The sequence below is a fragment of the Cetorhinus maximus genome, chromosome 23 (assembly GCF_964194155.1).
Source record: "Cetorhinus maximus chromosome 23, sCetMax3.hap1.1, whole genome shotgun sequence".
Classification (NCBI taxonomy): domain Eukaryota; kingdom Metazoa; phylum Chordata; class Chondrichthyes; order Lamniformes; family Cetorhinidae; genus Cetorhinus; species Cetorhinus maximus.
The window spans coordinates 5,983,210-5,998,025 of record NC_135901.1 but is presented as its reverse complement, the minus strand read 5'-3'; the positions used below and the strand labels follow the sequence as shown (position 1 = coordinate 5,998,025).

General features: G+C 42.7%; 1 protein-coding gene and 2 non-coding genes across 3 annotated transcripts in view; all 3 read left to right on the top strand.

The window, feature by feature from the left end:
* Window positions 1-634, top strand: part of LOC144697740 (uncharacterized) — a 35,188-nt gene extending 34,554 nt beyond the window's left edge. The window contains exon 5 of the mRNA XM_078569747.1: window positions 35-634. Coding sequence (XP_078425873.1) covers window positions 35-634 — 600 coding nt within the window. The remainder of the gene's footprint in view (window positions 1-34) is intronic.
* A 3,720-nt stretch (window positions 635-4,354) lies between these two features.
* trnav-aac (transfer RNA valine (anticodon AAC)) lies at window positions 4,355-4,427 on the top strand. The gene has a single exon. It is a non-coding gene; the product is annotated as a tRNA-Val (tRNA).
* Window positions 4,428-6,055: 1,628 nt separating this feature from the next.
* Window positions 6,056-6,128, top strand: trnav-cac (transfer RNA valine (anticodon CAC)). Its single transcript has one exon. It is a non-coding gene; the product is annotated as a tRNA-Val (tRNA).
* The last annotated feature ends 8,688 nt before the right edge of the window (window positions 6,129-14,816 follow it).

Sequence of the window (14,816 nt, the reverse complement as noted above, 5' to 3'; positions counted from 1 at the left end):
CAGGTGGTTGTCTCAACTCACTGCACACAAGCAGAGTCACACTGGGGAGAGGCCATTCACCTGCTCTGTGTGTGGGAAGGGATTCACTCAGCAATCCCATCTGCTGACACACCAGCGAGTTCACACAGATGAGAGACCTTTTAAATGCCCAGACTGTGGGAAGTGTTGTAAAAGCTCCCAGGACCTGATGTCTCATCAAAGTGTTCACACTGGGGAGAGGCCGTTCAGGTGCTCTCACTGCGGGACTGGGTTCAAGCAATCATCTCAACTCATTGTACACCAGCGAATTCACATTGGGGAGTGGCTGTTCACCTGCCCTGAGTGTGGGAAGGGATTCACTCAGTTATCTACCCTGCTAACACACCACCGGGTTCACACTGGGGGGCAACCATTCATCTGCCTTGAATGTGGGAAGGGATTCACCCACCCATCCAACCTTCTGAGACACCAGCGAGTTCATACTGGGGAGAGGCCGTTCACCTGCTCTGAATGTGGGAAGGGTTTTACCCAGTCATCCAACCTGCTGACACACCAGCGAGTTCACACTGGGGAGAGACCATTTACATGCTCTGAATGTGGGAAGGGGTTTGCTTATTTATCTACACTGCAGAGACACCAACATGTTCATAAGTAACGACAATGGTTGGATTTTTCTGTTAATCACATTCAGGACTGAATTATGTGTATTGGGGTCTGTTTCTGATGATATTAATAAACTCCAGACCAGTTATTCGGGTTGATATTGTAGATAAAGGTCAATTAGATTAGCTTTGTGTTAAACACACAGTGTCTTGAGTCTTTTCAATATTTCTAACCCAAGTTAGTTCCTTCTGAAGTGCTCTCTCTCACCCCTGTCCCCTCCATCCTCACCTCCAACAACAAGTGTGAGGAGCTCATGGAGCTTCTTTGTCTCTAAGATTGAGACAATCTGATCAGCTGCCTCTGCTGCTTCCTTCCCTCCCTCATCGGCAGTGGCTGTGATTATATGAATTAGATTTTTACATAATCACTTGGTAAGTGATCGGGTGTTCCTGAACATTTGTCAGAAAATTGTTCCATTATCATTCTCACAGTGACTGTATCTTGCAGACCAAGTGATTCTATCTACACCAGCCTTTCTGGAGAAGATCACCAGAGAAGAGTGAAGACATTACAGTCCACAACCCAGCTCATAGTGGTGCACACATCTGATAAATCCAATTAAAATGCAGAGTATATAGGTCTGCTACAGGTTTATTGATATACATTGATTATCAATCATGAGAAATAGGAACTAGAGTTCCTGGGTCCCCTGTTTGAAACCAGGCAGAAGCATTACCAAAACATATTTTAAGTGTGAGCAATAATTCATCTTTATTGTTAAATATTAACTGTATGTAATACCTTACAGCCATGTGACATTAGCTCTTCCCCTCTACAGTCTGTACACACTGAAACTAGACAGAATCTTCCACTTGTTTCCATTTCCAGTCCTGATGGTTCAGAAAGCTTCCCTGAAACCTGCACTTGCCAGCTGATGTGTGTAAGTTTATTAAAGGCTCCTGCAGCATGATCTCCATCACGAACAGTCGGTCAAAGCTACATTTCAGACAGGGCAACAAACCCATCAATGTTTCTGTCTTCCCTGCTCCATCGTGAGTGAGACAGGGAAAAACAGTAGGATTTTGCCCCACCCTCACCAATCACCCACTGCGAACAGAAAGCAGTGATAGCAACTTCAATCAGCGGGTTACTGCCCATCCCTGGGATGCAAGATACTCCAATATGGGCCAAACCTCCTAATACACCAAGCACAGATTCAGATTATTAACTTTAAACGTTGCTGCTGTTTTCCGGAGTGAACCCCAGCTCTCCATTCCTCCAGTAGTGTCACCGCATTTAAACGGAGTCTGTCTCCATCCCGCTTTGTTAACATCACAGTTGTTGGGTTAGGAGTGAAAACTGCTCTTTTCTTCACTGGAAGAGTGGGAGAGCAGTTTGTAGGTGCGGGTCTGATATGCAATGAATGATGATTGAATATTTTTAAGACAGAGGTGGATAGATTCTTGTTAGGCAAGGGAATCAAAGGCTATCGGGGTTAGATGGGAATGTGGAAATCGAAACACAAGATCTGCCATGACCTTATTGAATGGCGGAGCAGGCTCGAGGGGCCGAATGGTCTACTCCTGTTCCTATTTCTTACGCTCTTATGACAGTTTAAAAGTGGCAAGTTCCACTCAAGCTCCTGCACCAACAGAACTGCTCAGAGTCACAGAATTAGAATAGTCACTTTCTGGAGGACTGATAGCATCGGGTCCACATCTGATGAGATCCAGTTGAGAATGGTCTAATTCATAAAATTACAGGAGGGAAATTAAGAAACTGCACCTGAAATTATCCAAGTCACAGTGAAGATTTCTTTTCCTGTGTTACTTGTGTGGCTTGTTCAATGAAATGTTTGTCCCAGGTAACGGGAGGGAAGGATTGAGAGTTTTCAATGTGGGACAGAACTGAGAGCAGAGAGAACTGATTGATACAGAATGGCATCATCATCCCTTTTGTGCTTTTTTCATTCATTCATGGGATGTAGGCAGTACTGGCTGGGCCAACATTATATTGGCTATTCCTAATTGCTCTTGAGAACCGAGTGGTTTGCTCAGCCATTTCAGAGTCAACCACATTATTGTGCATCTAGATTCACATGTAGGCCTGACCAGGTAAGGACAGCAGATTTCCTAAAGGACATTCGTGAATCAGATGGGTTTTTTATGACAATTGATGGTTTCATCATTTAGACTTTTAACTCAAATTTCACCACCTGCCATGGTGGGATTCAAACACTACCCATGGCCTTTGGAGTACTAGTCCAGTGACAATACCAGTCCGCTGCCCCCTCCATCTCCTCTGCCCCTCCCAACCTATCACAGACCTCCCTTTTGTTCTTTCCTCCTCTCCTCTATCTGTTTCAAACCTGTTACATCTCTAGCATTTACCAGTTTTGATATAGCATAGTGGTATTTTCACTGGACTGGTATTCCAGAGACCTCGGGTAATGCTCTAGTGGTCCAACCATAGCAGATGGTGAAATTTTAATTCAACAAAAATCTGGAATTAAAAGTCTACAAAACCCCATCTGGTTCACTAGTGTCCTTTCGGGAAGGAAATCCGCTGTCCTTACCTGGACTAGCCTACATGTGGCTGACTCTTAACTGCCCCCTGAAAAAATGGGCAATTTAAGGATGGGCAATAAATGCTGGCTTAGCCAGTGATGCCCACATCCCATGAACGAATAAGAAAAAAACCATTAACTCTGTTTCTCTCTCTGCCTGCTATTTCCAGCTTTTCCTGATTGAAAAGGCAGGAATCACTCTGTAAAAAAGAAAAAAAGGGAAGATCTGTGAAAGAGAGCGAGGCAGGATGGATAAACTGACACAAGAATGATGGACAGGGCAGCACGGAGCTGGTGATGGTGGACCCGGGTGGTTCGGAGTCAATGCTTTCTCCATCACGGCCTGGGCTCGATGGCCGGTGACCAAAGGTTAATCAAACTAACCAGTTTGTGTGAGAAACCTGTCAGCAGTGTCAGTGAACTGAAGGGCAGTAACGGGTAAAGAGATGATCATCAGTGATTTGAAGGCTTACTTGTCAGCTTCCCTGATCAGTCCAATCATTGGAAACCTCCAAACATTCTGGCAGCTCAGCACTGCCCTGTTTGCGACACAAATATTTGTCCTCTGTTAGATTCCGGTCCAGGAACAAAATTATTTCAAACCAAATGAATTAAACGAACAATTGAAGCACGTGATCTTGGCAGGGCTCTGCTAAACTCGGGAACAAATATTTTCCTCTGTAATATCGCACCGTCGATTGAAGGGCTGTGGAGCAAAAGTAATAAGATTGTAAAAATACTAAGGTTGAAAAAGTAACACTTTCGCAAATTCGATGAGATCAATTGTGTAATTACATCATGTTCATCTGGCGAAGTATATTAGGAACCCAAGTCCAAATCGTCGTGTGAACCTTGTGAATTAAGGCAAACCAGGCATGGATTCTGCAGAAACGACTTTTTCAAAAGGGAATTCAGCAATTTCATGAAAGGGAGGGAAAAACTGGTTCATTAAGAGAGAGAAGCAAATTGCGATTAATTAGTGTGCTCGTTTAAAAAGGGGCCTCGGATCGGATGTTGGAAGGGCCTCTTATGCCTTTGCATGAATACATGGTGCTAGGCCATTTTATGATGACATTGTTACATCAGTCTCGCTGCAGCGTTCCTGAGAATCGCAGCTGTACTTAATTTCTCCGCAACAGAGTCTCAGATTGCTGCAGCGTTACAGCGCAGTTTAGCATGCCAGACAGGCTCAATAACACCACGGCAGTTTCTGTAGTGTGGTGGTTATCACGTTCGCCTAACACGCGAAAGGTCCCCGGTTCGAAACCGGGCAGAAACATTATGAAAACTTACTCATTAAATTGTGAGGATAATTTGCATCGTTGAAGCTTACCTGAATTTCCAATGTTGCAGGCATAATGCATTTGCTCTCACCGAGGTCATAAAACACGTGCAGCAAAATCAGAATACCCGCATAAACTCAGCAGACCGGGCAGCATCTGCGGAGAGGAACACAGTTAATAAATAGAAAAGAGGTGAAATATATAAGAGAGATGCGATTTTATATATCACCTCTTTTCTATTTTTACTTAGTTCTGTTGAAGAATCATACGGACTCGAAACGTTAACTATGTTCCTCTCCGCAAATGCTGCCAGGCCTGCTGAGTTTTTCCAGGTATTTTTATTTTTGTTTTGGATTTCCAGCACCCGCAGTTTTTTGCTTTTATCTGCAGCAAAGTCAGTACGTCTTTCGATGCAGCTTAACAGTTACTCACCATGTCAAAGGTGTCTCATTGTAACGTGTGCTCACAAAGACAGACAAAGAGTGATCAGATCTAATTAACGCATCATTCTCAAGCCTGTTCCCAATAAAATTCTTGGATTTTGTTTAAAAGCTAATTGTGCTCTATTTCAAATGAGTACCATATGATTTGCATTCCCTGTTGACTGACATTCTTTCGTCTATCAGTCATGTTTGCAATTCGGGGCTGGTGTATATTTCAGAGAGTCTCAATTCAGACGAAGGCATCAATAACAGATAAAATATGAATATTAAATATAGAATAATGGAACAAATACTGAGTTTCTTTAATTTCGTCTTCCAAGGATGAGAAGGATGTTCCTAATGATTGAGCAGAAAGCATTGCACCCGGAGACATTTGCTGGACGGACACGTCTACATTTTGAAATTCAAAACAAGCTGAGGCACCAGGGTGAAATCAACAGTTGCTTCCCTGCAACAAGTGACATAGACCCTCAGTCCAACCATTGGAAACCTCCAAACAGCCTGGTAGCTCAGCACTGCCCTGTTTGTTCCACAAATATTTGTCCTCTGTTAGATTCCGGTCCAGGAACAAAATTATTTCAAACCAAATGAAGTAAACGAACAATTGAAGCACGCGATCTTGGCAGGGCCCTGTTAAACTCCGGAACAAACATTTTCCTCTGTAATATCGCACCCTCGGTTGAAGGGGTATGGAGCAAAAGTAATAAAATTGTAAAAATAGTAAGGTTAAAAATAACACTTTCGCAAATTCGGTATCAGATCAATTGCATAATTACATGTACATCTGGTGAAGTATATTAGGAACCCAAGTCCAAATCGTCATGTGAACCTTGTGAATTAAGGCAAACCAGGCATGGATTCTGCAGTAACGACTTTTTCAAAAGAGAATTGAGTAATTTAATGAAAGGGAGAAGAAAAGATCATTTAGAGAGAGAAGCAAATTGTGATGAATTAGTTTTCTCGTTAAAAAAGAGACGTGAGTTCGGATGTTAGAAGGGACTCTTTTGCCATTATATGGATACATGGTGCTAGGCCATTTTATGATGACATTGTTACATCAGTCTTGCTGCAGCGTTCCTGAGAACAGCAGCTGTATTCCATTTCTCCACAATATAGACCCAGATTGCTGCTGAGTTACAGCGCAGTTTAGCATTCCGGACAGGATCATTCAAACTATGGCAGTTTCTGTAGTGTAGTGGTTATCACGTTCGCCTCACACGCGAAAGGTCCCCGGTTCGAAACCGGGTAGAAACATTATGAAAACTTACTCATTAAATAGTGAGGATGATTTGAGTCGTTGAAGCTTACCTGAATCTCCCATGTTGCAGGCAATATTTGCTCTCACCGAGGTCACAAAATGAATGCAGCAAAATCAGCACGTGCTGAGATTCCATGACACATTTGAGTGGATAGATGTTCGTATTTCACTGCGCTCACATATTAGCAGTTCGTTTAGTCAACAAGATAAATCAATGGATCTTTCGATGCAGCTTAAGAAAGTTACTCACCATGTCAAAGATGTCTCAGTGTAATGTGTGCTCATAAATACAGACAAAGAGGGATCAGATCTAATTAACGCATCATTCTCAAGCCTGTTCCCTGTAAAATTCTTTGATTTTGTTGAAATGCTGACTGTTATACTACATCTCAAATCAGACCCATATCAAATGCATTACCTGGTGACTTACATTCTTTTGTTTGCCAGTCAAGTTTGCAATTCGATGCTGTCTATTTCAGAGAGCCTCAAGTCAACCAAGGGCATCAATATCAAATACATTAATACTGAATGGTGAATAAGGTAAAAAAATTGCTGAGAAAAGTTTGTTGAATTTCTTCTGCTGTGTTCATAATGATTGAGCGGAAAGCATTGCTGCCTAAGACATTTGCTGGACCGAGCCTTCTGCATTTTGAAATTCAAACAAACTGAGGCACCAGGTGGAAACCAAGAGTTGTCTTCCTGTAACAAATGACATGACCTCTCAGTCTAACCATTGGAATCCTCCAAACATTCTGGTAGATCATCACTTTTTCCTAAACAAATATGTATTCTGTAAGATTACCTTCCCAGAACAAATGCATTTTAAACCAAATAAACGAAACAAACTATGCCAGCCTTTGATCTTGGCAGGGCTCTGTTGAACTGTAACAATGATTTCCCACTGTGATATAACACCCTCGATTAGCGGTTTGTGGAAAAAATGTAATTAGATTGTATAAATCAACTCAGAAATAATGAGATGTTTGATCAGAAAAATAAGCACTTTTGTCAATTCGATATGAAATCAACAGAAAAAGTAAATAATGTTCATATGCATAGCTATGTAAGAATCACTAGTCTAAATCTTCATGGCATTGGGTGAGGGAAACAGTGTTAATTGAGGTAAACTAGGCATGGAATCTGCAGAATCTCCTTTTTCAAAAGGGAATTGTGCAATTAATTGATATTCAGAATAATAACAGGTTTACTAAAAGAGGGAAGGAAACTGAGATTAATTCGTTTGCTCTTAAAAAAGCTGATCGAGAGAGGATTATGGAAGGGCCCCGTATGCCATTGAATAGATACATGGTGCTTTGCCGTTTTATGATTACATTGTTATATGAATCTTTCTGCAGCATCCCTGATAATACCAGCTGAATTCCATTTCACCGAAACAGAGACCCAGAGTGCTGCTGCATGACAGCATGGCTTAACATTCCGGAAAGGCCCTGGTCAGTCGGACAGCTCACCCTTCATTCTCCCCTGATTCCGTTTCCTAAAGAGTTTGTAAATATTCACAGAACTGGAGACTGGGTTTCCTGCTTTGGTTCCTCCTCCATTTTTCCACCTGCCAACGAACAACATTTTCCAAAATCTCGTCACAATGTTCCGCCTTGCACCATGTTCAGGGGTGAACACATTCAGTTTTGTAGAGAGACTATAAAGGCCGGGATCGTTTTCTTTAGAGCAAAGCAGGTTAAACTGAGTTTTCATGGTGTTGTTTAAAATTATTGGGCTGAGGAAGGGATCGGCGACGGGCGGTTTGATAGAGCAGTTAGGGAGAAACTGTTTCCACTCTCGAGGGTCAGTCACCAGAGGACTGGAGTTTCTGATAATTAAATAAAGACAGGCTTGCATTTATATAGCACCTTTCCCGACCAGCGGATGTCTCAAATCGCTTTCCAGTCAATGAAGGACATTGTGAAGTGTCGTCATTGTGGCAATATCGGAAACACGGCTGCCAATCACCGCTCAGCAAACTCCCACAAACATTAACGTCATAATGAGCGGAGAATGTGTCTTTGTGACGTTGATTGAGGGATAAACATTGACCAGGAAGCGGGGACAAATCCCCTGCACTTCTTTCAAATAGGCTCATGGCATCTTTTACATTCTGGCGCCTACATCCCGTTCATGTCTCTTTTTTCCGTACTGAATATGAAAGGAGGGATGTCACTAGACCTGCACCGAGTCGTGGCTTCCTCGGTTCCCTGGTAGTTTTTCCTCTTCCTCTATTCTGAAGCCCGATACAAAGTGATCCTGTGGCATATCTGCCATTTCCTCGGTTTCAATTACAGTATCGCTTGTCTTGCTAGTCTTTAGGAGCACTCATTGCTATTAGCCATCTTTGAGACGGGGAGTAAGTATGTAAGCAAACTGCTAATAGGTCTACCGAGTGACAGTTGAAAATGGTTCATAAACTTTACTGTTTCGTGTGTGATGAAATGTGCTTCTTTTTCGTTTGTGGGATGTTTTTCAGCGCATCTGGAAGTGCAATTGCCACGTGGCCGTACGATACTGTATTTAATATTTAACAACACAAGTGAATTATCGAACTTCTCTTCACATTTACATGTACAGGTTTTGATAATGTTTCTGTCCAATTTCAAACCGGGGTCCTTTTGTGTGTTTGGCGAACGTGATAAGCACCACACGACAGAATCACTCCGCTGCCGAAACCCAATGGACTGTCCGCAATGTTAACCTGCGCGGTCATGCAGCAGCACTTTGGGTCTTTGTTTTGAAGAAATGGAATTCAGCTGCTACAATCAGTAATTCTGGAATCAGACTGATTTAGCAATGTCATCTTCAAATGACACAGCGCATTAGGAGACAATTCGGCCCATCGTGTCTATGTCAGTTTTTTACAAAGAGCTTTCCAATTCGCCCTAATTTCCTTCTCTTCTTCCATAACCCTGATTTTTCTCCCTTTTCAGTTCCCTTTTGAAAACTCTGAGTGAAGAGAAACAATATTGAAAGAGGAGCAGGAGTTTCTGCAGTGCCCATGCGCACTGTGTGATCATTAACAAAGTTTCCCAGACCCAAAGACATTAAGAGTTGGACTTTAGATTCCGATATAATTTTTGAACCAAAAATGTATTTATGCAGCTGATTTCATACCGAACTTTCCAAAGAGATTGATTCAGATCAAGCATGTCCTCGTTTTTCTCAGTCGCTCTATACAATCTAATTCCCCTTGCTGTACAACCTGTTACAGAGGCTGTTATAGAAAAGAGGGAAAGGTTTGCTGCAGCTGCATAAAGCCCTGGTTAGATCACACCTGGAGGACTGTGGATAGTTCTGGGAACGGCACCTTATAAAGGATCAATATTTGTCTTGAAAGTTTCAGAGAAGCCGCATTGATTCTGTTGGTGGGTTTGGAAATTGAAAGTTGTACATCCGCAGCTTGTGGCACTATTTCCCCTCACTGTTCACTTCATGTTCATGTCGAACACACTCGATGCAGTTATTGGCTGAACAAGTTTTCTGTGTTTTAACTAAACGCTGATATTCGGCGCTCCCGCTCCTGCCGCCCGGGTTTGGCCCTCATCAGGGAATGTTGTTTTCTTGTTGCTGTGTGAACTGTCACAATGAACTAATCCCGGAGTCTCTTTCCCCCGGGATCTATAAAACTCGTCACGTCTCTTCCTTCATTCTCACTCGTTCATTCCAAGTTTGAGTCGGTTCTCCTTTCGGGTTCTTCAACAAATCCATTTGGACGGACAAGTGGCAGCTGAAATTTAAGATCCGGAAGTGTGAAGTGATTCATTTTGGCCAGAGAGGAGAGGAAACTGAAAATTAAGGTTACAATTTTAAAGGGGCTTCTATGTTGTACAGCGAGTGGTTCGGATCTGGAATATATCAATTCGGTTCAGTTCCACGAGGGGGTGGACGCATTTTTACCATCGCAAACTTCATTCACATTAGTTGTGTAGCTTCACATTAAAAAGGTTCAGGGAGAAAAAGCAGGTAGGGAAGATGCAAGAGGAGATTGTTTCTTTCGAGATGTTTTTACATTGGAGGCCGTTCAGTTACTGAGCGTTACAAAGTGGACGGCGTTTGAAATTTCCAGTCAAGGCAATGACAATTTTAGACGTCGCAGTGGCCGAGCGGTCTAGGGTGCTGGATTTAAGTTTCAGTCTGTATGGAGGCGTGGCTTGAAATCCCATCGCTGCCAGAGTTTCAGACTGTCCGTATTTTCAATCAATTTTGCCATCCCCTTCAGTCATTGAGTTGGAGAGGGCTGCAGCACAGAAAAAGGCCCTTCGGCCCATTGAGTCTGCGCCGATCAAACAAATACCTAATTATTCCAATCCAAATACTTCTTAAATGTTATGAGGGTTTCTGCCTCGATCACCCTTTCAGGCAGTGAGTTCCAGATTCCCACCACCCCCTGGGTGAGAAAATTCTTCCTCGCATCCCCTCTAAACTTCCTACCCTTTACCTTAAAATCCGTCCACCAAGGGGAAAGGTTCGTTCCTGTGTGCCCTATTATGCCCCTCATAATTTTATGCATCTCAATCATGTCCCCCCTGTGTGCGCTCGGTGTGCAGTGCTCCATTCTGGCGGAAAGATCGAGGAGAGGCAGCAGAAATTGCAGGACAGCCAGGAATAGATGGGGCTGCATTTCTTCATTCCCTTCTGTAAACCCTCTGTCGTTTTATGTACAGAACATTAAAAGGTACATGGCGACGATGTATGGAACTGACTTGCTTATGTAATGGGTTTGAAACCCTTTAGAGTTTCCTCGTACAGGTGAAAATCCGACATTTTGAACCTGCAAGCTACATTTAGTAGTTTACATTTCTCACTGTTCCTGTTTTAAGAATGAGTTACAGAAATGATTATCTATTAACTGGACTAAAAAACCTTTCAAACGCTTCCCTGTATTTTTCATTTACGTTCATCCCTTGGCATTCACCAAATTTGCAGTTGGAAATGGAACAAAAACGGAGCCAATTTGGTGACATCCTTGATTTCTGGATGTTTGTCTCCCCTTAGGCCGCTGTCACTATCGGTGTCTATGTCTGTGTGTGTTCCTCTGCGTGTGTCAATGTGATTCAGTTCCCTGAGGGGGATGAATGCATTTTTACCATCATAAACTTTACTCACTTTCGTTGTGCATCTTCATAGTAAATGGCACAGAGAATAACAGTAGGTTTAAAAGTTGGAAGAGGGCCTTAACCTTTCTGGCGCTGTTGGCGTAACCCATGGTTAAAATAGTGGACTTATCAAACCAGATGCCGTGAGTTCGATCCCTGCTGGTGCCTGTGGATAAAGTTTAGCTGATGGAAGCGGCGGAAATGTAAACTGTGGGGAGGAGTATCTCGGTTGTGAAGAGATTTAGATACGTCAGGGTAACAAGGATAGAACATGGGAGAATACTTTCCAGATGTGCAAAGCTATTAAGAAGGTCTGACAGAAATTGAAAAATTGCTGAACTATTTAGGCACAACAAGTAATTAGGAAAGCTAATAGAACGTTATCATTTGCTGTGAGGGGAATTGAAGTAAGAAGGTTATACTTCAGTTGTACAGGACAGTGATATCAGGAGTACTGTGTAGAGTATTGGCCTCCTTATTTAAGGAAAATGTAAATGCGTTAGAAGCAGTTCAGAGAAGGCTTACTGAACTAATAGCAAGAATGGGCGGCTTGTCTTATGAGGAAAGGTGGCAGGCTAGGCCTGCATCCGTTGGAGTTAGAAGGCTAAGAGGCGACTTGATCGAAATCTTTCAGATCCCGAGGGGTCTTGACAGGGTGGATGTGGAGAGGATCTTTCGTCTTGTGGGAAAATTTAGAACTAGGGGTCACTTTAAAAATAAGGGGTCGCTCATTTAAGACAGAGATGAAAGAAGTTTTTTCTCACAGGGTCGTGAGTACTAGTAACTCTCTCCTTCAAAAGGCAGTGGAAGCAGAGTCTTTGAATATTTTTAAGGCAGAGCTAGATTGATTCTTGATCAACAAGGGGGTGAAAGGTGATCGGGGTAAGCAGCAGGTTTCAATCAGATCAGCCGTGATCTTATTGAATGGCGGAGAAGGCTTGAAGGGCCGAGTATCCTACTCCTGCTCCGAGTTCATATGTTCACATGTTCTTTGAGTCCAGACTGCTTCCCGGCTCAGTGCGCAAATGCCAAAAAGTCAAGGATGATTGAAATTTTCACTGAGCAACATGTAAACTGACAGTGGATTCACTCGGTGCGATGGTGTGTTCCAGTTCTATATGTACAATCATAGAATCAATTTAAATTTGTTGTTTTGAACCCAATATTTCTAATGGGCTGGATGTTATGCACATGTTTGATCTAATTTATCCCATTTACAAAAATAAATATTCGAAAACTATTTGTGTGGGAGGTTACTAGATAAAAGCAGGCCTGGAAATGGAGCAGAGAGAGGATCCCTGGAGTGATGTTCAGTCAGTTCAGGAGGATGGTATCAGAGGGAATGGAGCAGGGAGAGAGGATCCTTGGGGTAATCTTCAGTGAGTTCAGGAGGATGGTATCAGAATGAATGGAGAAGGGAGAGAGTATCCCTGGGGTGATGTTCAGTGAGTTCAGAAGAAAGGTATGAGAGAGAATGGAGCAGGGAGAAAGGATCCCTGGGGTGATGTTCCGTGAATTCAGTTGTTTGTTGCGCCTGGCAGGCCGCAGGGCCTGGGAATTTCCATGATTTGTGCTCCCTGGTGTTCCTAATAAGCCCCAAACTGTGGTAATAATTTGCAGGATTACTGCTCGATAATGTGTCTGTGTCAGATCAGCCCTAGTCTCTAGGAATCTTCCCATGGTTTGTGTTAACGGTTCAGTCTGCAGTATTTATGTATTTTTTGTTATTCATTTATGCGATGTGGGCGTGGCTCTCTGGGCCAGCATTTATTGCCCGTCCCTAATTGCATTGAGAAGGTGGATTGTGACGTCTCTGCCTTGTGAGTGTTTAATTGGACAAGGTGGAGAGAGTCCAGGCGAATGCTCTGGGCGCATGGGTTCAAATCCCAACATGGCAGCTGCTGGAATGTGAATTCAATTATTAAAACCTGGGATTGAAAACTAGCCTCAGTAATGGTGACCATGACAACTATCACCGATTGTCGTAAAAATCCATCTGCTGCACTAATGTCCTTTAGTGAAGGAAATCTGCCATCCTTACCCAGCCTGGTCGACATGTGATTCCAGGCCGACAGCAACCTGACTGACACTTAACTGCCCTCTGAAATGGCCTTGGAAGCCGGGCTGTTCTGGGAGGCCTTGCCAGCGACACCCACACCTCATGAAAGGGTAAAGAGATAAAAAAAAAACTTTTATTCCCTATCTAACCCCTGCTGCACCGACCCTGGGAGTGTTAGATGGGACACTTAAAGGAAACTTTCGTCCTCCATATACTGTCCTGTATGGGCCTCTGGTGAAGCAGATCCCTGCTGTTTACAATTACCTGACATGTGACTGTGACAGGCCTGAGTATGAGTGAAATCACCGAGGTTCCCCTCGCTGTGCAATCATCCTGGCTCTGAAGTTTGCCATAAAAAGGTAGAGGTAAAGGTGTAGTAACACCGATGGTCGCTGGATGGCGCAGTGACTCTTTCACTGTAGGACCTTGGGCTCTGAAGAAGAGTCATGAGGACTCGAAACGTTAACTCCTTTTTTTTCTCCACAGATGCTGTTGGGCCAGCTGAGTTTTTCCAGCATTTTCTGTTTTTGATTCACATCCCAAACAGGAATGGTTCAAAAAAATCTGGGAAAGGGGAGGAAACAGTGTAATAGGGGAAATGGAGCGGTGTCGATGGGCCTGGGGGAAAGGAGTTCAGCAAAGTCAGTTCGTTTCACATTCATGATTTATTAACAATTTCGGAGAACATTTTACAGAAAAGTTTATTTTAAAGTCAACTGGACTGAATATGATGACTGAGTCACGCTGAGAACAGAACACGTTCGCTCTGAGCTGCCAACTGTATGTACAGCTGTAACAGAGACCAGAAAGAGAAAACAGGAGCTCAACATAAAGGGAAGGGAATAATTGTGAATGAGGAATGAGAAAAGCTACTTATTTACACATGGAATTTAAACTACTGGGGAATTATAAGCTACAATTACAACACAGCCATAATTATCTCGCACATTTCAAACAGAGAAGCGGAAATACCGTCCATGACTGTCTTAGTTACAAATTCGGAAACATGAACTGAAGGTATTTCATTTTTAGATTCACCGGGAGGACATATTTTAAATTCGTAATACAGAGATCTCAATAAACGGCTGAGGAAAATCTACGGTGTCCAACATTCAACTGGTCACTTGATCTGCAAAAGAGGATAAAATAATGAAGCAGATGTTTAGAATGTGGGACATTTATGTTCGTGTTTTAATCAATGAAACATTGAGAGATTTTTCAAACCGCTTCTGTCAGTTTGAAGTGTGAGTGGATTGAATCTTCTGACGTTCACCAGAGTGACGGCAGTGCTGTAGAAAATGCTCAGGAAGAACAGGATGATGAATGTGGAAGCTGTTGTCCAGATGTTGCCGTTATCATCCTCAGAGTCTTCAATCCAGGGCCGATCTGTGGAATCTGCGAGGATATAACCGAGGAAATATAATTAGGTTACTTATTAATCTAGGATATCTTTTAAAAATATACTCTTTACTCTTTCCTAAGTTATTAATGTATTCTCTAATTTAATGTTCAATATATATCTA